The sequence below is a fragment of the Camelus dromedarius genome, chromosome 2 (genome assembly GCF_036321535.1).
Source record: "Camelus dromedarius isolate mCamDro1 chromosome 2, mCamDro1.pat, whole genome shotgun sequence".
Taxonomy (NCBI): Eukaryota; Metazoa; Chordata; class Mammalia; order Artiodactyla; family Camelidae; genus Camelus; species Camelus dromedarius.
The window spans coordinates 122,248,295-122,266,924 of record NC_087437.1 but is presented as its reverse complement, the minus strand read 5'-3'; the positions used below and the strand labels follow the sequence as shown (position 1 = coordinate 122,266,924).

Here is an 18,630-nt window from a genome sequence, read left to right as displayed (position 1 = left end):
CTTCTCCTGGGGTCTCGTCCCTCTTCCCAAGGGGCCAGCAGGTCCTGTCCGGGTTTGGGTTTCCCCGGAGGCAGAGCCGGAGGCCAGGATTCAGAGCAGGGCTGTGGGCAAAACGGAAGCACAGCCCCCTGTTCAAAAGTTGGGAATTTCAAGGCTGGGGCAACAGAGCCTGAAACCAAGTGCGGGGCCCCCACTGTGCGTGGCCCCCACTGTGCGTGGCCCCCACTGTGCGGGTACTGCTGGTGAGGCTGGCCCGGGAGGCGGCTTACCTGGGAGGCGATTCAGGAGGCAGGACCCCGGGGTGGGGGGCCCTCACGACGTGTGCGAATGGCTCTTGGAGCCTGCTTCCCGCCTGGCTCTGGGACCTGGGGCCTAGGGCCCTGGTCCCTGCGGCTGGAGGATGGTAATAGAAGCCAGCATCTGGGCACTGGTGAGATGGCTTTTCCCTGTAAACAGCGGGGCATTCCAGGGCCGCCTCATCAAGGAGATATTTATAACACCTGCCAGAGTGTCAGCGCCTCAAAATCACCCCCAACAGCTGGCCCCAGCATCATGCTGGGTCCCGTCCCTGCGTCTGTGCCCCCAGTCGTGGGCAAGCCCTGGCCCAGAACCGTCTCTGAAGGAAGCACAGAGCCCCTGGCCCATCTCTCCTGAGGCCTGGAGAGGGCAGTTGCCCCCCGGGCCCCACAGTCAGGACACCTTCAGGGTTGGGCTTCGAGTGGAGGGGCTCTGGCTCCTCCTCTGCTGTGCATATGCGGGTGCTGGGGTGACCTGTCCCTTGGTCCTCACAGCCTGGGGTGTTGGTCCCAGAAGCCCCAGCTCCTCAGGCCTCTGTCTGTCAGCTTGGGTGCTGTGACAAATACCACAGACGGGGCAGCTTAACAGAAACTCATTTTCTCACAGTCTGCAGGCTGGAATCCAAGATCAGGGTGCCACAGGGCTGGTTCCTCCTGAGGCCTCCCTCCTTGGCGTGTAGACGGCCGTCTCCTCCCTGTGTCCCCATGTGGCCATCCCTCTGTGTGTGTCCGTGTCCTGATCTCCATCTCACAAGGACGCCAGTCCTATTGGCTTAGGGACCACCCTAGGGACCACGTTTTAACCCAACTACCTCTGTGAAGACCCTGTGTCCACACGGTCACACAGGATCAGGGCTTCGACACACAAACTGGGGGGATCACAATTCAGCCCAAACAGACCTCACCCCTCCCAGCTGTCAGGCCTACCCTGGCTGAGGCTGCCCACCACCTGGGGCCTCTGCTGGGGGCAAGGCCATCTGGCAGGCACCTCCACCCCACCCTGGGGCTGCGGGTGTGTGGGAGGGACTGGCATCGTGTCGGAGCCTGGGTTTGGAGAGCTGCGCTGGTTGAGCCTTTGCGGGGAGCCAGGTGCTGCTGGGACCCGCAGTAGGAGGCAGTACGGCCGTCACCCACACTCACCCGCGTTCACCAGGGAGAGCCGCGGCGGGAGAGGGCCGGCCTGTCCCTGGCCTCCGGGGGTGTCGGCTCACCGAGCCGCTCCTCCCTCTTCCAGTCCCCGTAAGCAGCTGCTGGAGGTGGGGCTTCCTGAAGCCCAGAAGGCTGAGGGTCTGAGAGATCTGGGCATCTCCTCGACTGGCCCCATGGTGACTGCTGAGGAGGGAAGTACCTTCAGATGCTGGTCGCTCAAGGTCTGTGTGGGACGCCTGCTTCCGGGAGACCGCAGATGGGATGGGGGGTTGCGGGGGTCCACGTGCTGCCAGCATGACTGCGTGATCGGTGGGCCTTTGCGGGACAGAGATATCCACGTTCGAAAATCACTGAGGGTTTCAAGCAGCATCGGCCTGAGCGGCCCCCTGAACCGAGGGCCCTGGGCTGCTAACTGGGGGTGTGTCGCCCCCTGTGGGGGTCCCCTGGCTGCAGGGAGCAGCAGCCCGGAGAGCTGGGCCCTGTGTGCCTGCCCCACGGGCAGCGCCTTCACACCCGCCCTCACGCTCACCCGCGTGCTCTCCCTCCTGACCAGGGGAGCTGACTTCCGCTGAGGGGAGGGCCCAGGGCTGGGCCTCTCACACGGTCCCCCTGCAGCCCTGCAGCTCCAGCTGTCACCGGAAGAAACAGGCCAGAGGCCACTTGGAGGGCCACACAGGGGGTCACTAGCTGGGACTGGAGCCCGGGCTGACCTGAGGCCATGGCTCATGAGGGCCTCCCCCTCAGGTCCAGGTCACACGTCCTGCTTTCAGGGGAGCCCACCCCAACCTGGGCGGAAACGTCCATCCTCCTCCTCCGTTGGCAGCCCCACAGGGGTCCCAGTTCTGCCCCTCACCCCCGCCACGCCTGGCCACCCCTGGTCGGCTCTGAGTTTGCACAGGTGCCACAGCCCTCCTCGCATGACTGGTGGTTAATGAGAAGCCTGCCCAGGGGAGGGCCCCGCCCGGTGCATAAATGTCCTGCCAGCGCCGGAGCTCATCGTCCCTCCTTCCCGCCTCTGCCCTGTGACAGGAGCAACGGATCAAGGCCTGGACCATGTCCCAGCTGGTGGAATGTGTCCCCAACTTCTCGGAGGGGAACAACCAGGAGGTGAGGGGACTGGGCGTGGCTGGGGGCAGCACAGGGGCTCACACAGGAGACGGTTGTGCTTGGTGTGGGGCTTAGGGATAATTTTCTCCAAAAGGGACGTGCCCTATGAGGATGGGGGCTTGGACGTGACCAGCGGGCTGTGAGGATGTGGCGTGGGGTGAGCAGCCAGGCAGGGGTCCTGGCCTGGATCTGGGCGTGGGGTCTGGGCAGATCACTCGGCCTCTCGTGTGAAAAGGAGACCCCTCCAGCCGACCCACCAGGTGGGTGAAGGTCTCTGTGGGGCGTGGCCTCCCCTCCCCACACCTTACACGGCGGGCACTGCTGTTATCTTGATGTGACCTACAGGAAACTGAGGCACAGAGAGCTGGGTAGGCCTTCCTGCTGCCTCAGAAGGTTCCGGACCTTTCATGCACCTCCTCCCGTGCAGGCCACCTGGGGGCTGGGGCCCTGACCCTCTGTGACCCTGTCCTATAGATCACCTTCTTAGGGCCCAGGCAGCCCCTCTGCCCAGGCTCCTGCCTCCATGTGTCCTGCAGGGAGCTGCTCGTTCCTCCTCCCTGGGGCTCCTGCTCTGGGGAGTTGCCAGATGCTTGGCACCAGCTCCATGCCCGTGTCTGGGTCGGGGCAGGACAGGCATGGCCCCCCAGTCCCTGCTCCGTCCCCCACGGGGAGACCGAAGCACAGAGTGGCTTTTGTCCCCAGGTGATTGAGGCCATCTCCCGAGCTGTGGCACAGACCCCGGGCTGCACGCTGCTGGACGTGGACGCTGGCCCCTCCACCAACCGCACTGTCTACACATTTGTGGGGCGCCCCGAGGACGTGGTGGAGGGGGCCCTCAATGCTGCCCGGGCCGCCTCTCAGCTCATCGACATGAGCAGGCACAGAGGTGAGGGGCCGAGCACCGGTGGCCGGCCTTGCCCACAGGGCTTGCGGGCGGCATGGTACCGACAGGCCAGCCCGATGCCCCTTGGGCCCCATCCACGTTTTGGGGGCCCAGGTGTGACCAGCAGTGAGGCTCTTGTGCTCTGAGCAGGCTCTGGGAGAGGACGCTCCCCAACCTGTCAACAGCCCACAAATCAAACACATTTCCTGGGCAGCAGGGTCAAAGGTGGGTGGACACCCAGGGAGCTGGTCAAAAGGACAGGGTCTCTGGCCGCTCACAGTGGGGGAGGGAATGCACAAGTGATCCCATTGGTGAAGAGAGATGGAGGCTTATCTCAAGCAGAGGAGCCGCCTGAGGGGAGGGGGACATGGGGGCCGCCTTCTCTCGGGGAGGGGGTGCTGCTGATCCAAAGCTGGCAGCTCCGTCTGCCCCATGGCGAGTCTTGGGTTTGAGAAGGAGGCGGAGACTTTCTGAGAGCTTGGAGTTACCCCTTTTAGGAGAGGATGGGGCTCCCTACAGAGATGCCGGATTAGCCGGAGTACCTGCTTCTTCCTGCGCTCCTGTGGTCTGAGTGGACGGCTGGTGTGCGCGTGGAAGGGGCCAGAGAGGGTGGGGTCCACCCCGCGTTCCCCACCGGGACCTCCCGTTTACCAGCCCTCTTCTCTCGCAGGGGAACACCCTCGGATGGGCGCCCTGGACGTGTGCCCCTTCGTCCCGGTGAGGGGCGTCACCATGGACGAGTGCGTGCTCTGTGCCCAGGCCTTCGGCCGGCGGCTGGCAGAGGAGCTGGGCGTGCCAGGTGAGTGCCCTGGAGCGTGCCCGGTCCCAGGGGCTCCCCCAGCCGGGCCTCCTCCTTTCACTTCAGTTCCCACCAGCAGCAGCCATGCCTCAGGTCCTCTGCTCTTGGATCCTTCAAAATGCAGACTGTAAGGAAAAAAACTTATTAAGCAGATTTTTGACAGACAGGAATATGTCCCTCTTCTCCCACGCTGAGACAAAGTGCAAGGCTGGGCCCGCGTCAGGGAGGTGCTGCTCCCGCGCGCGGGGGCGTGGGGCCGAGTAGCCGCCCTGTAAGGACTGGGCCTGACGGATGGAGAACCCTAACAGTCTGCCCTTAACGGAACGACTTCACTTTGGGGAATTAACCAAATGGAGGCGAGGCCCCACACAGGGCCTCGGGCGGACACGTGAGCCCAGTCTAGCCCCTGCGACCTGGGCGATGTGGGCGGATGGACAGGCCTAGGGGAGGGACACACGGGGCGCAGTCTGTCACAGCGCTGTGTGGGTGTTGGGAGTCGGTGGGGGGTTCCTTTGTGCAGCTTAATTTACGGGCAAGTTTATCGTTCAATGAAAATGTATTTTGGAAGGAAACACGACTCTCCCTCCAGCCCTGCACATCCACTCCTAATGCTTGTGGTCGCGTGCCGGCTTTTCCTGGGGCTTCTGTGCAGGGACAGTAGGGGTGGGGTGGAGGGTCCCGCCCACACACAGTGCCCGTCCGAGACCCTCCAGGCCCATCCGACGAGGCGCAGAGGTAGGAGCGCCGCCAGCAAAACGGAGCTGCGGCAGGCCTGTCCGGTCGCTCCTCCGGGGACGGGGGCTCTGCGCGCCCACCGGCCGAGGGCCTGACCAGCCAGGCTCGCCTTGCAGTGTACCTCTACGGCGAGGCGGCGCGGACGGCCCATCGCCGGTCCCTGCCGGCCATCCGGGCCGGGGAGTACGAGGCCCTCCCTGAGAAGGTGCAGTGACCCGCCAGGTGGGGGGTTGGGGGTGGGCTCTGCGCAGGGGCCCTCCTTCCCCTTCCCTCACCCGGGGGCCCGCCCCACAGCTCAAGCAGGCCGAGTGGGCACCCGACTTCGGGCCCAGCTCCTTTGTCCCCAGCTGGGGGGCCACCGTCACGGGGGCGCGGAATTTCCTCATCGCGTTCAACATCAACCTGCTCGGCACCAGGGAGCAGGCTCACCGCATCGCACTCAACCTCCGGGAGCAGGGCCGCGGGAAGGACCAGGTGGGCGGAGCCGGCTCGCGCACGGGGTTGGGTTGGGGGACCTGTGGAACCCCGAGGGGCCCGCCAGGGAGGCTCAAGGCTGGGCCACGTGGGGAGCCTGTCTTTAAAGGACATTTTCCATGGAAGTGGGCAGGGCTACAGCTGTTGTTAGAATATTGCAGTATTTCCTCATGGATAGGGAGACAGCTGCTTCTGAGTCCCAGGTGCCCCCACGTGCCTCCAGGTGTCCCCAGGTGCCCCCATATACCTTCAGATGCCCCCGAGTGCCCCAGGTGCCCTAATCCACACCACAGTCTACCAGGGCAGCTGTCACTTCGTTTGAGCATCACTCCTGGAGAAGGTTCTAGTTGGACGCAGGTAGACACAGAGACACCTGGTGAGGGGGTGGAGGGTAACATCCTGCAGACCTGTCAGCTCCCACCCTGGGGACCTGGGCCCTGCCAGGCAGCCAAGGCCCCGGGAGCCCAGTTTCCATCTGCAGACTCAGTTGTCTGCAAGCACAACACAAATGTATAGCATCTCCCAAATCCTTCTTTATGCTTCAGTTGAAGTCAGAGGTCAGAGATCTTCCTGGATGGACTGAGTCACCTCGAGGAGTGAGGGCTGAGAGCTGGCCTCTGGGGTGAGGGGTGGGGTGGAGGGAAGGGACGGGCCCACAGGACAAGCTTGTGTGGAGTGCTGGTCTGGAGGCAGCGCCTCATGTGGGGTGGGGCAGGCATCTCGGTGCTGAGCCCTGACCCTTAGGGGCCTCCGTTTCTTGTGGTGGGCAGGCCCCTCTCTGGCTCCACAGAGACAGTGGGAGAGCCGCCTGGCACTGGCCATCCGGGCAGCACCGCACAGGCCAGGCCTGCCTCATCCAGGCATCTGGGGATGAAGGGAGCCCCCTGGCCAGCTGGGCAGGAGGCTCTCAGAACGGGGCCCAGGAGAGGCTGTCAGGGCCAGGTTGGGAAAGTCTTGTCCTTTGCAGCCAGGACGCCTGGAAAAGGTGCAGGGCATTGGCTGGTACCTGCATGAGAAGAACCTGGCTCAGGTGTCTACAAACCTCCTGGACTTTGAGGTCACGGGGTTGCACATGGTCTTCGAGGAGGCCTGCAGAGAAGCCCAGGTGAGCAGGGCTGTGGTCCCCCCCAGGGCATGCTCACGCCCAGCCCCTGGGTGCTGACTTGGCCTGACCTCTAACCTCCCCAGGAGCTGAGCCTTCCAGTGGTGGGCTCGCAACTGGTGGGCCTGGTGCCTCTGAAGGCCCTGCTGGACGTGGCCGCCTTCTACTGCGAGAAGGAGAACCTCTTCCTCCTGGAGGAGGAGCACCGCATCAGGCTGGTGGGCTGGGCCCCAGGGAGGGTCGGGCTGGGCTGGGTTGGGCTGGGCCCTGGGCCAGGGTGGGGGGGCGGGGGCCCTGCCTGGAACCCCTGGCTGAGTCTGAGCCTCCTCCTCTGCCTCTTTGCTCTGTTGTCTGGGCCCCGAGGTTGAGATTGTGCTGCTTTCATTTGGGGAACTCTACTGGGGTTTTCTTTGAGAACTGAGATATGTTCCATCTTGTAAAACCTCTGCGGAGAGGACAGCGCCTGTGTCTCCTGGGGGGACCAGCACCCCTCCGTCCTCCTGCATGGGGGGGGGTTGGCTGTGGACATGACACTCAGCGTCCATGATTATTCACAAAGTGGCTCCTTTGTCCCAGCTCCGCCTGGCCTGCTCTGGGTGTGGCAAGGCCTTGGCTGTCCTGTTGTCCTGGCCTCTGAGTCATTTTGTTTTGAGGGTGTTTCTCACAATGAGCACATGATTGGATTTCCCTGAAAGTTTTTGTTTTTTGGTAGTTGAGTTTATCCTTTTGTATTGACTAATTTAGCAGATATGTCTGGAATTACTTTTGTCCTGTTTTTAAGCATGTGAGGCTGTAGCTCCCCTCCGGTTTATGGAGGAGTTAGTCTAATTTTTAGGTATTTTGGTGATTACCTTTATTACTTAATATATTTATCTCTATTTTGATTTATTAATTTAAAACCTTTATCCAAATGTATCAATTTGATTTATCAGTTTTTCTTATCACAGGCACACATTGGACATATCGTAGGTGTGGTTCCAGACCATTTCAATAAAGCAAATATCGCAATAAAACAAATCACATGAATTTTTTGGTTTCCCAGTGCATATGGAAGTTATGCTTACACTCGACTGCAGTCTGTTAAGTGTGCAATAGCATTATGTCTAAAAAAAGTGTACGTACCTTAAGTACTTTATTGCAAAAGAACGTTAACCATCATCTGAGCTTCCAGCGGAAATCTTTGTGCTGGTGGAGGGTTTGAAGTATTGCTAGACTTACTGAAATGTGATGGAGACACAAAGTAAGTAAATGTTGTTGGAAGAATGTTGGAAAGATGGTGCCAATAGACTAACTCGATGCCAGGTTTCCACAGACCTTCAGTCTGTAAACAAGCGCGGCCTCTGAAGCGCGGCAGGGCGAGGCCCGCCTGTGCCCCGGCTGCCGCTGTGCAGGCGAGAGAGGACGTGCTCAGCACTTGCTCCCTCTTCTCTTCCTCGCCATTTCCTGGTTTTTTTTTCAGAGCTGTGGTATTTTTTAGGGGGTTGTTTCAGTGGCTAAGTATCTGCCTTAGAACCTGCCTCGAAAGGCGGCGACTCTGCCGCGCGCATCTTGGTGTTGGCTGGTCTGTGTCGCTCTCCCTTTGGGACGAGTTCTCACTCTTGTTTCGTTTCAGGGATGTTTTCTTCCGCTGTATTTTTGACCCAGTTTTCGGTTCCTTTCCTTCTCAGTCATCAGCTACACCGAGGTAGTGTTTTCGTCCTCCACACGGTCTGTCTTTTCTCCGCTTTCTTTCCACTCCTCTCCGCCAGGTCCGCTGTGGTCTTCTGAGGCCTGGCTTCTCAGTCACTGTTGCAGTCTGCGGCCCGGTCTTCTCTCCAGCTGTTACAGAGTTTTGCGTAACTTTTAATTCTGATGTAATTTCCTCCTCGCAGAGAAGGTGCAGCAGTACCAGGAGCTCCCTCATCTCTAGGTCCACCCATCGTTTGCATTTTGCCCCATTTGCTCTATTATTCTTTCTCTGTATTCACATATAATCGCATTTCTTTTTTCTGGATCATTTGTGAGTAGATTGAAGCCACTGTGCCCTTAACCCTGAATTCATTCAGGGTGTATTTCTTAAGATCAAGGACGTTCTCTTACACAATCACAGTGCGACGTTCAAAATCAGGAAATTCAACCCGGTACAATCTAGTATCTAATCTGCGACCACAATCAAATTACATTACTGTCTCCACTCCAGGGTCCAGCCTAGACCAACAGTAGCTTCAGGTGCCTTGTCTTTTGTGGCCTTTAATCTGGGCCAGCCCCTTCCTTGACGGTGGTGATGGGCTGTAAAGCACAGGCTGGTGGTTTTGTGAAGTGCTGCTCGCTGGGTGCCAGGCTGACCTTTCTTGTGCCTTTAGGCAGGAGCAGCCCAGAAGTGACGTGGGGTCCTCCTCAGGGCCTTACTGGGTCCCTTGGTCAAGCTGGTGTCCCCTACCCAGGGTTATTCACTGCTATGTTTCTGTTTTCCCTTTTGTCGTTAATTACCACTGCCTGGGGAGGAAGTTGAGGATGTGCAAATGTCCTGCTCTTCTTGAATTCCAGCCACAAGTTTAGCAGCATGGAGAATTTTCTGACCTCACCCTTTCTCTGTGGGAGCTGTCGCCTCTCTGACGTTTGTTTACTCCTGGTCAATGTGTTTCATACTCTCTTCTTTTTTTGGGGGGGAGGGGATAATTAGCTTTATTTATTTATTTATTTAATGGAGGTGCTGGGGACTGAACCCAGGACCTCATGCTTGCTGAGCACGCGCTCTACCACTGCGCTGTACCTTCTCCTTCACTTCTTTTCTTTTTAAAATGTATCATTTTATACTTTTTATCTGAAAGTTCTGAGGTCTGTAGTCCCGGAGGTCTGACTTTGCAGACGGCCGTGCCTGTGGATTCTCACAGCAATTACTTCTTCACGTGTTCTGTGATTTTTGATTGTGAGTGCCTGTTTGGAGTCTCATCTGTGGCAATTCTTGGTTAAAAGTTTGTGTTTGCCTCTTTTAGATGCTTGGGCCACTTTAGATGAGTCTTTTGCTTGGAGTTTTGGAACCACACAGTAGGGAGTTCTGCCTGAACCGCGGCCCGTCTCCCCATCAGGGACTCTTATGGTTAGAATTTCCAGGAGAGATATTTCTCCTGCTTCACCAGAGAGAAGGCCGAGACCGGAAGTGTCCCAGTTATTTCCTGTGGCGGGTGTTTTTTTTCCCTGTTTCATCTTTGGAGATGTCATCTTTCAGGGGTGTCCAGTCTGACCCCAACTTGTGCGGTCTTAGGACCCCCCAACTCTTGGGGGCTGCTCAGATGCCTCCAGGGTGGACCCACCTTCTGGGCGAGACTTTCTGGGCATTTCTGGCCTCGGATGGTTTCCAGGTGCTGAATCCGCTCTGACAGTTCGCTCCTCTGAGGTTCTCTGTGGCGGCTGCTGGCTCTCAGCGTGCGCTCAGCCCCGTCTCTGGGCTCCCGGGGAGGCCTCCCGACTGTCCCGGGGCCGCTGCTTCATGACTCTGAAGCCTCGCTTGCCCATGTCTATTCTGCTTGGCTCCGGTGGCCCGGGGCTGTGCCGTGGGCACCTGGCACTGCGAGTGTCCGGAGCGTCTGCTCCTCACAGGGCTGCTGCCACCTCTGCCTCGGATTTAGGGGAGATGCACATCTCCCCCGTAGCGAGTCTCACATTTGGGCAGATCAGGCCGCTCCCGGACTCTAAGGACCAGGCAGATCTGGCCCCTGAGGAGCTGGAATCTTGTCCAAAGAGGCAGTTTTCTTGGTCCCTTCCAGCAGCAGGCTCATGTGGGGGCAGCATGGCTGTCAGTTCTCTGGGGGAGTCACCAACAGGCCCTGCTGACTCGGGGCCTTGGTCTCCGAGTGGGCAGCACGGTGGGTGTGTCAGGCAGCCCTGAGGGTGCCTGAGGGCTTGCGGTCAGCAGGGCTGCTGGTGGGCAGGGGTGTGGCCTCTGCGCCCGGGCTGGCTCCCCACAAGGGTGCGGATGCACCACGGGCTCAGGCGGGGCCAGCACCAGAGCCTGCCTTGCTGGGGGCTGGGCCGGGTGGCTCCCTGTCACCTGCCTCTCTTCCAGGTGGTCAGCCGGCTGGGCTTGGACTCTCTGTGCCCCTTCAACCCCAAGGAGCGGATCGTCGAGTGAGTGACACCCCCGACCCCCACGCCTGCGTGCAGACACCTGGTCCTTCCAGAGCTCTGCTCTGTCGCCAGGCGTGGGGCTGGGGGCCTTTAGGGAGGGGAGGTGCAGTGAGGCCCCAACAAGGTCCTGCTCTGTCCTCACATAGCTCCTGGCTGGTCACAACCCCTCCCTGGGGCAGCTGCTCTGCAGACTGGGCCCTGTCCCCTCCCCATGCTGGTGCGGGTGGGGTGTGGGGCGGTGGCCTGGAGTCAGGGACCCTGGCCTGGCCAGCCCACACTCTCAGCCAGGCAGTCACTGCCAGGACCCTTCTCTGATACCCGTCCCTGCACGGCCTGAACCCCACCCAGCACCCCATCCCCGCAGGTACCTGGTCCCTGAGGGCGGGTCCCAGCAGAGCCTGGTGGACCAGCCCCTGTGTGCCTTCATCCGTGAGGTGGGCGCCCGCTCGGCGGCCCCGGGGGGCGGCTCCGTGGCAGGGGCCTGTGCAGCCATGGTGAGTGCAGGCCCGGGTCAGGCGGGGATGCTGGGGAGGCCAGGGCAGGGCCTTGGGGCAGGTCACACACAGCTCTGCTCGCCCCAGGGTGCCGCGCTGGCCTCCATGGTTGGCCTCATGACCTACGGGCGGCGCCAGTTTGAGCACCTGGACGCGACCATGCGGCGTCTGATCCCGCCTTTCCACGCAGCCTCGGCCAAGCTGACTGCGATGGTGGACTCTGACGCCCGCGCCTTCGAGGCCTACCTGGTGAGTTGCAGCCCTGGGCGAGGTTGGGGGTCAGTGGGCAGTGCTGGTCTGGAAGAAAGGTGGGCCTGGAGCACAGGGGGCTGAAGCCCAGAGAGGCTGGAGGGACAGTGGTCGGCTTCTACTGGGCCTTCCCTCCCTGCTGGTGCAGGGCTGAACCCAGCAGGTCTGGTGCAGGCAGGACCCCGGGTTGGAGTCTCTGTAGGGCTTGGTGGGGGGAGGGAGAGAAGGACAGCTGCCCGGAGGGTCAGCCAGGCTCAGTGTCCCCTGGCCAGCTGCCCCTTGAGTCCCCTTGGTGGGTGGCACCCAGATCTGCCCACGCTGGAGGGAGGCAGGGTCCCCAAAGGAGAGCTCACATGCCAGGAAGGGCTGGAACAGAAATCTTCACAGGGGAAATGCGGGTGAGTCAGGGTCTCAGAGAGACCAGAGAAGACATTCAGCCATAAGACAAAAAGCAGGCCACTGGAGAATGTTCACATCACACGGACACACAGGTGGTTAGGTTCAGACAGCGCTCACCTAGGAGGGGAGCAGAGGAGGGGCCTCCATCAAAACCAGGGGCAGAAAGGTCGAGATGCAAGTTCAAGGCCAAGAAGCCCCAGGGCAGGTCCGTGAGCAACCCCAGCAGAGAGGACCCGGGACAAGCGGGCGTGAGGGAGCTCGAACTCCGTGGGTGTAGGAAGACCAGCCTGAGAAGGTGTGAGCTTCACCGACACCAGGCATCCCAGGGCCTTCCAGACAGAGCCGCCCCGCCGGCAAGACTGGGCGTGAAGGGAGGACGTGGACCAGGGGACCTCCGGGAGGGGACCTCTGGGAGCTGGGCACCTCGGAGAGCATGAACAATCAGAGCTCCGTCTGAGGAAGTCGTGATGCTGGAAGAGGTGACCGTCTGACTGGAGCGGGTCTTCAGGGAGGCATACAGACCGATACCCTCTTCTGTAAGGACTCTTAAGGCTGAATTTCACTTACTTGCTTTTTAAAATAAGTGAAACCTTCAGGGGTTCAGAGTTCACAAGGGCAGAAGGTAGCTGGTGCCCCCAGCACACCTGCCCTGCCCCCCGAGCAGGTGCAGCTGCCAGTGCCCAGTTCCTGGGATATTTGTGTACATTCCTATGGCCCCAGTTTCTCTTTTTCTTACACAAATGGCTCAGTTTTGCCTCATTAGCCCTTCACGTGACGTTCTCCTGGAGTGGGGACACCCTGAGGCCCGCTGGGCTGCCTGGGGCGGAGCCCTGCTGGGGATGCAGCTGGGACACGCAGGGTGAACAGATAGTGTCCGTGCGGAGGCGTGTGGTGGACGGGCAGTAGGAGTGACTCGGAGAAGGACTCTCGCCCCAGGGTGGGTGCGCCGCTCACTTGAAGGGTGCTGTCCGGCGGGCCTTGTAGAGGTTGTGCGGTCCTCACGCCTCTTCCCCCGACCTGCGAGCTGTCAGACGGGGCGGTCTCGCAGCCTGTCTCTTGGTGCCGCCCTGGTGAGGGCGGCTCATTGCGGGCGGGGCAGCGGGAGGAGTGTTTGCCCCCTTTTCAGGGAAGTGAGTGTCCTTTTCTTCTCCGTCTCTCGTGGTGAGCTCACTGGGACTCTTCTCGATCCAGGATCCCCAGCTGGTGCTTTGACCTTCATTTCGCTTGTACTGGTTTCTGACAACGCGAGCTGTGTCTTTATGCCGCCGAGTAGTCAGTCTTTCTGCTCTTTCCTGTGTTTTGTGTCATAGTTGAATGGCCTCCCCAGGCCAAACTTACTGGACTTCTCCCTCGGAGTTTCCAGTCGCCGGTGCTGATGAGCTCACGACACTGAGAGGTGACTAAGGAGAAACGTCAGCTTACATGTAAAAATTAGTGTGTAATTATTAACACTAAAAATATTACAAATTCTTACCACTACAGATTAGAAATAAGACAAATATAAAAGAACTGGAGGAGGAATTTGAAACGTGAAAATCTAATCAAAAGGCAGGAAAGAAGAAGAAAGACAGTTAGCGAAGCGGAGTGGTTCAGAGAAAACCTAAACCAAAACGACGAGACAGAGACACACCCAGCCAACAGTCACCCGCACACAAACGTGAGCCGGGGAGACACTGGCGCGGTTTATGTTCCTGCTGAGCAGCAAGAAGAAGGACTTCTGAAAAAAAATAAGGGAACCGCCTTATCTTGCACCAAATACGTTTGCGATCTCTGGATGGAGTCAGAAGCTAGATATATACCTCCCTCTGCCCCCTAGACAACCTCACAGTAGCTCAGAAAATACGTCCAACTCTGGGGGCCAGGCCTCCTCAACCAGGCACAGACGTGGCCTCGTGAAAGACAGACGTGATTAAAATTAGCAGAGTTCTGCCCAGTGGAGAAGCCACCACCAGGGTCTGGCCACACAGATCCAGCAGGGTCCTGCGTTCATGGAAAGGAGCAACGAGCCGTCGCAGGACAGGACACCAGCGGGGCCCCGGGGAGGTTGGTGTGTCAGGAGGGGCAGAATCAGCTTCTGGGGTCCTGGGAGAGTTTGCTCTTGCGCAGGGCTGATGGCCCAGCTGACTGGTAACAACTTCGGGGTGGAGATTTGGCCAAATCTGCAAAACTGAAAGGCACAGTCCCCACCCAGTGATCCTTGGACCTGTCCAGAAGCCCTGCACGTGGGTAGGGCTGGGACACTGGGGTGTGAGCGGGAGAGCCTGGACATGGCCGCTCACAGCACAGGGTGCTCGGATGAGGACAGGCCTGCCCGACCCAGGGGAGTCACACACCCGCGTGACCACTGCTAGGTGGCGCCTTTGGGGAGGGAGGGACATGCCCTGAACTTTTATGTCTGCTCTTTGGGGGCCACGCAGTTGCCTTGAATGGAGCCAGTGCTGTGGGGAGGTCGAGGGTTGGAGGATTTGCTACCCTTCGGCCCCTGAGGGCACAGCCCCCTCCTCTCTAGTCCCTCAGTGCCCAATGTGGAGGCCTCGCACCATGTTGCCTTCCTCTGTCTGGGGCTGAATGCCGAGAAGTTTAATCCACGGACCCACTAGCAGTGCTCATCCGAAAGTGTGTCTGTGCCCGGTTGCGGCGCCGGCCCTGGAGCTGCGGTCCGGGTGTGGAGGCTACCTGACTCCCCCAGGCCCCTGTGTGGCCAGAAGGCCCTCTTCCTCAGTCACTCCCTTGGGCGTTTCTGTGTTTGCTCTGACAGAAAGCAGTGAAGCTGCCCAAGAACACACCTGAGGACAGGGACAGGTGAGTACAGCAGTGGCCGTGGGGTGCCATACCAGGCTGTGGACGCCAGGTGCCCTGAAAGGCCCTGGTACCTTTCAGTCCACCTCTGGTGTGTTGTGCCTAAGGAACGATGTCCCTGTGGCCCCCCCAGTTCTGCCTGCTTGGGGTGGAGCTGTTGGGTGGGGCTGGCGGTGCCTGGGTGCCCTGGGCTTGGACCACTGAGCCCTGCCTTTCAGGCGCACAGCTGCCCTGCAAGAGGGGCTGAGACAGGCGGTGGCCGTGCCCTTGGAGCTGGCGGAGACAGTGGCCTCACTGTGGCCAGCGCTGCAGGAGCTGGCCCTGTGTGGGAACCTGGGCTGCCGGTCGGACCTGCAGGTACAGGGAGGGGTCCACTGCCCGCTGGGGGTGGGGGCAGTGTGGAGGGTCGTTGGGCACCACAGCTGATCACTGTATGTTTAAGGAGCCCGGCCTGGACCCGAGCACTTCGCAGGGTGTCTTGGCCGGCCTCAGCCAGCAGGGCCGGCTCAGTTACCCACCTTAAGGTGGAGAACTAAGGGTCTTGTTCAGAGCATCCCAGCAGAGAGGCAGAACCTCAAATGTGTCTACAGAGTCCATCCCTAACCATTTCCACAGACCCTGCCCCACTCCTTCCCAGCGCCTGTCCCTCCAGAAAACCCCACAGCAGCTCACAGATGTGTCCACAGCTGGTGTGTGGAGGGCGTGGGGACCAGGGACATTAGAGCGGGTTCTATAGCCTGTCCTGAAGCTCCAGGGCTCTCAGGGTCTTTACAAGACAGACACCTGTGTTTGGTGTCCAGCCCTGAGGCCCCTTGAGAATGCTGACAACGTATGGAAGCTGCTGAGCCCAGAGACCAAGGTCCCTGCGTTCTGGGCACCCCCTTGGCCCATGAGGCCTGTGAGCACCTAGCACACGGTGCTCACTGTTGAAGGCCTCCTTGTGGCCTGCTCTGGCCAAGGGCCATGCAGCTTTGGTTGTGGGGTCATGAGCACTGAGGCCAGTGAGGTGTGGACCAGGCTGTGGAATGGTCAGCTGAGGGTGGGCCTCTGAATTCTCAATGGCGTGGGGGCCCTGGGACACCCCCAGGGAGGGCCAGGCCTCTATCCAGTGATTCCCAGCTCCAGAGGGCTGTGTAGATGCTCCCCCTGCCCGTGTGACCCGAGGGGGAGGGCTGTGCGGGAAACTGGGCTCCCGAGGCTCCAAGACTTTCCCCCATGGCCAGGGAGAGGGCCGGGAAGTGACCGGCCTGGGCCTGAGCCGTGCGCCAGGAGGCTGGCTTCGCTCAGATGAGAGGAGCTCGAAGCGGGGGTGGATGGGGGGTGTGTTACCTCCGTCTCTGGATGGGCCTTCTATGCTCGGAGAGAGGGCCGGGGTCTCCTCAGAGCCGTCCTGCCGCCTTGCGGGAGCTCCCGGGCGCTTTGCGGACAGGGCACGAGCTCCTGCGGCCACGTCCCCGGCTCCGGAGTGGGCCTGGCGAGCCTCTGCTGGTCGCCCGCCGTGGTGGCCGCCCCGTCACGGTGACTCTTGCAGGTGGCAGCCAAGGCCCTGGAGACAGGCGTGTTTGGTGCGTATTTCAACGTGGTCATCAACCTGAAGGGTGTCACCGATGATGAGTTTAAGGACCAGGTGTGTAGGAGCGTGGGCCAGGCCCCAACGGGGGGCTGGAGGTCCACCGACGTGGGGCCTGGGCACCTGGCCAACAGGTCCTCGAGGGAGGGGACGTCCGTCTGATGAGACGGTCCCGCACCTCCTGTGGGTGGATGAGGCCTGGCCTGCAGAGTGTGGGCACCGGCGACGGCCGAGGTCTTCTTTCAGGGTCTCTGTGGAGGCCTGGGCGCCTGCCAGCACTCCCTCTTTCCCTCCCCTGCAGCTCTGGCCAGGCTGGGGACCCTGAGCTGGGCTGGGCTGTAGCACTGGCAACACGAGGTCTCGAAGACCTGTCACCAACCTACGCCATTATTCCACTGATAATTTAATTGCTGTTGTTATTAGAGTAAAATTCACAGAATGTGCAGCTCACCTGGTTACATGGTACAATTCAGTGGCATTAAGCACATTCATGGTGTTGTGAAGCCACCACCGCTTCTCACTCCAGAGGGGACCCTGCAGTCACCTGTTCCCAGCCCTGCCACCACCCATGTGTCTCTGTGATTTGCGACAATCTTTAAAAAGCAATTTCCTGGCTCGGAATGGGAGCACTGTGGCCTTTTCGAAGGCCAGCCTGTCTGCACCTGCCTGCTGCAGCCAGGCTGGGCTTGGCCATCAGGGAAGTCACTGTCCACCACCTGGGCACTGAGATAAAGGACAGACTACTTGAGTGCTGCCCCTTCGGGCATCGGGGACTCAGCCCTGCCCTGGGCAGTCATGGCTAAAGTGGGATGGCCCAGAGCGTTGAGACTGGGGTCTGGCTGGCCCCACATCTCAGAAAGGAGAGGGGCCCCTCCCACCCCCACCAAGAGACCCATGAGGAGCTGAGGTCCCCAGGTCAGGGGCTTGGGGTCGCCTGGAGTGGACACGCTAGGGAGGTGGCAGAGAGGCCTGGCCAGTGGGGTGATGACCAGGTCTCTCTGTCCGTCAGGTCCGTCAGCGCATCTCCAGCCTCCTGCAGGAAGCCAAGACCCAGGCAGCACTGGTGCTGGACCGCCTGGAGGCCCGGCAGGAGTGACAGCTGGGGGGGGGACCTCCCTGTCGGGAGGACAGGGCGGCTGTGGGGCCCAGAGCGGGGAGGGTGTGGGGGGCAAGGAAAGGGGGGCTGTGGTGGGGGTGGGCTCTGTCTGGGGTTGGTGGCGTCACCCTCTGTCACCTGCAGCCTCCAGTAAAGTCACAACACACCAGTGCCTGTGGAGTGCCTGTGGGGTACCACAGGGTGGGGGCTGGGCAGGGCTGAGCTGAGTGGCAGAGACAGGCACTCTGGGACCTACGTGCACAAGGAGACGGGTGGGAGGAAGTGGGGGCACAGCATGAGGAGACAGGAGCTCCTGGGGTGCCCGGGGAACAGGGCCTCATAGCAGGACCCCTCACATCTCACGGAGGGACGAGGCCTCGCTGCTGCATGGGTGGTAGAGTGCGTAGTCCTCCGAGGTGAGGGGTGGCCGCGCCAGCTCCTCGCAGGGCAGGAGAAGGGGAAAAGGAGCAGGTGGCCAGGAGTTCCTGGGGAGGTAATGGTGACATGAGGGCCAGTTCCCGAGTCCGGGCCGGAAGAGGGGAAGCATCGGACCCTGGGGTTCTGGGTGGGGGGTGTCCCGGGCACCAGCGCTGACTTGTCTCTTGAAAGCTCTGGGGCCAAGGCCCAGCAGTGGGGGTCCTAAGAGGGTGGCTCCCCCACCTCCCAGCCCATGACCCCTGTGGGGCCTGGGTGGTGGCAGGGGGTGTGGTGGAGAGTCCCAGGCCTGGGCGCAGTAAGACAAGACGCAGCCCCACAGCAGACCCTGGTCCAGGGTCATTGCTGCCCAGCCGAGCGATGACGCAGGGCAGTCTGTGGGGTCCCGGATGCGGCTGGAGGAGGAGGGGCCGAGCACAGAGTGTGTGCTGGGTGCCCTGTGGGGACGCCGGGACAGGCCGGGGCAGGCGGCCGTGGTGCCCCAGGAAGGCAGCATCCTCCAGGCTTCGAGCTGCGAGGGCGTGAGGGTCGGCTCTGCTGGGGGAGACTGGGCACCAGGTGGCTGCAGGTGGAGGTTCCCAACTCAGCCTTAAAATAGGCGATGCATCACACGGTTCAAAACCCAGCACTTTACAGATTCCTGCGGAGAAGCCCCACTGCCCGGTGCCCACCAGCCCCTTCCATCCTCTTTAGGAAACCGTTGAATTCCCTCCTGTGCGCACTTAGCGTGTGTTTATGCAAACACAGACGCACATGAGCACATGTTCTTGACTCTTCCCTGCTCTGTAAAGGGAGCGGATCAACAGCTGAGTTCCGCTCCACTTAACAAGACGGCCCGGAGCCCTTTCTCGTCCGCACTGAGGGACTGACTTCGTGTTTGTTTTTCCCCATGGTCCCTTCACCGGTTGTGAAATGCAACATACATTCCGAAAGGTG

The 18,630-nt window shown here is 60.5% G+C and overlaps 1 protein-coding gene across 2 annotated transcripts; it reads left to right on the top strand.

Annotated features, from left to right (window-relative positions):
- Positions 1 to 2,411: 2,411 nt before the first annotated feature.
- On the top strand, positions 2,412 to 17,318 carry FTCD (formimidoyltransferase cyclodeaminase). 2 transcript variants are annotated; one of them, XM_064476778.1, is made up of 15 exons: positions 2,450 to 2,552; positions 2,647 to 2,709; positions 3,255 to 3,438; positions 4,106 to 4,234; positions 5,086 to 5,174; positions 5,264 to 5,443; positions 6,411 to 6,548; positions 6,632 to 6,763; positions 10,591 to 10,652; positions 11,017 to 11,146; positions 11,234 to 11,395; positions 14,553 to 14,596; positions 14,812 to 14,950; positions 16,125 to 16,220; positions 17,173 to 17,318. In XM_064476778.1, the coding sequence occupies exons 2-15, from the start codon at positions 2,698 to 2,700 to the stop codon at positions 17,257 to 17,259; spliced, it is 1,584 nt and encodes a 527-aa protein (XP_064332848.1). In that variant the 5' UTR covers positions 2,450 to 2,552; positions 2,647 to 2,697; the 3' UTR covers positions 17,260 to 17,318. The 2 variants fall into 2 exon arrangements, with proteins under 2 accessions (XP_064332844.1, XP_064332848.1); XM_064476774.1 differs by lacking the exon at positions 2,647 to 2,709 and having other exon boundaries at positions 2,412 to 2,552.
- Positions 17,319 to 18,630: the final 1,312 nt, after the last annotated feature.

What these genes read in the sequence shown, in the direction of transcription:
- FTCD (XM_064476774.1), top strand. Translation starts at nt 2,499, where the DNA reads ATGTCCCAGCTGGTGGAATGTGTCCCCAACTTCTCGGAGGGGAACAAC. An exon ending in ACACCTGAGGACAGGGACAG is followed by an intron (nt 14,597 to 14,811) that starts GTGAGTACAGCA and finishes CCTGCCTTTCAG; the next exon opens with GCGCACAGCTGCCCTGCAAG. An exon ending in GCTGCCGGTCGGACCTGCAG is followed by an intron (nt 14,951 to 16,124) that starts GTACAGGGAGGG and finishes TGACTCTTGCAG; the next exon opens with GTGGCAGCCAAGGCCCTGGA.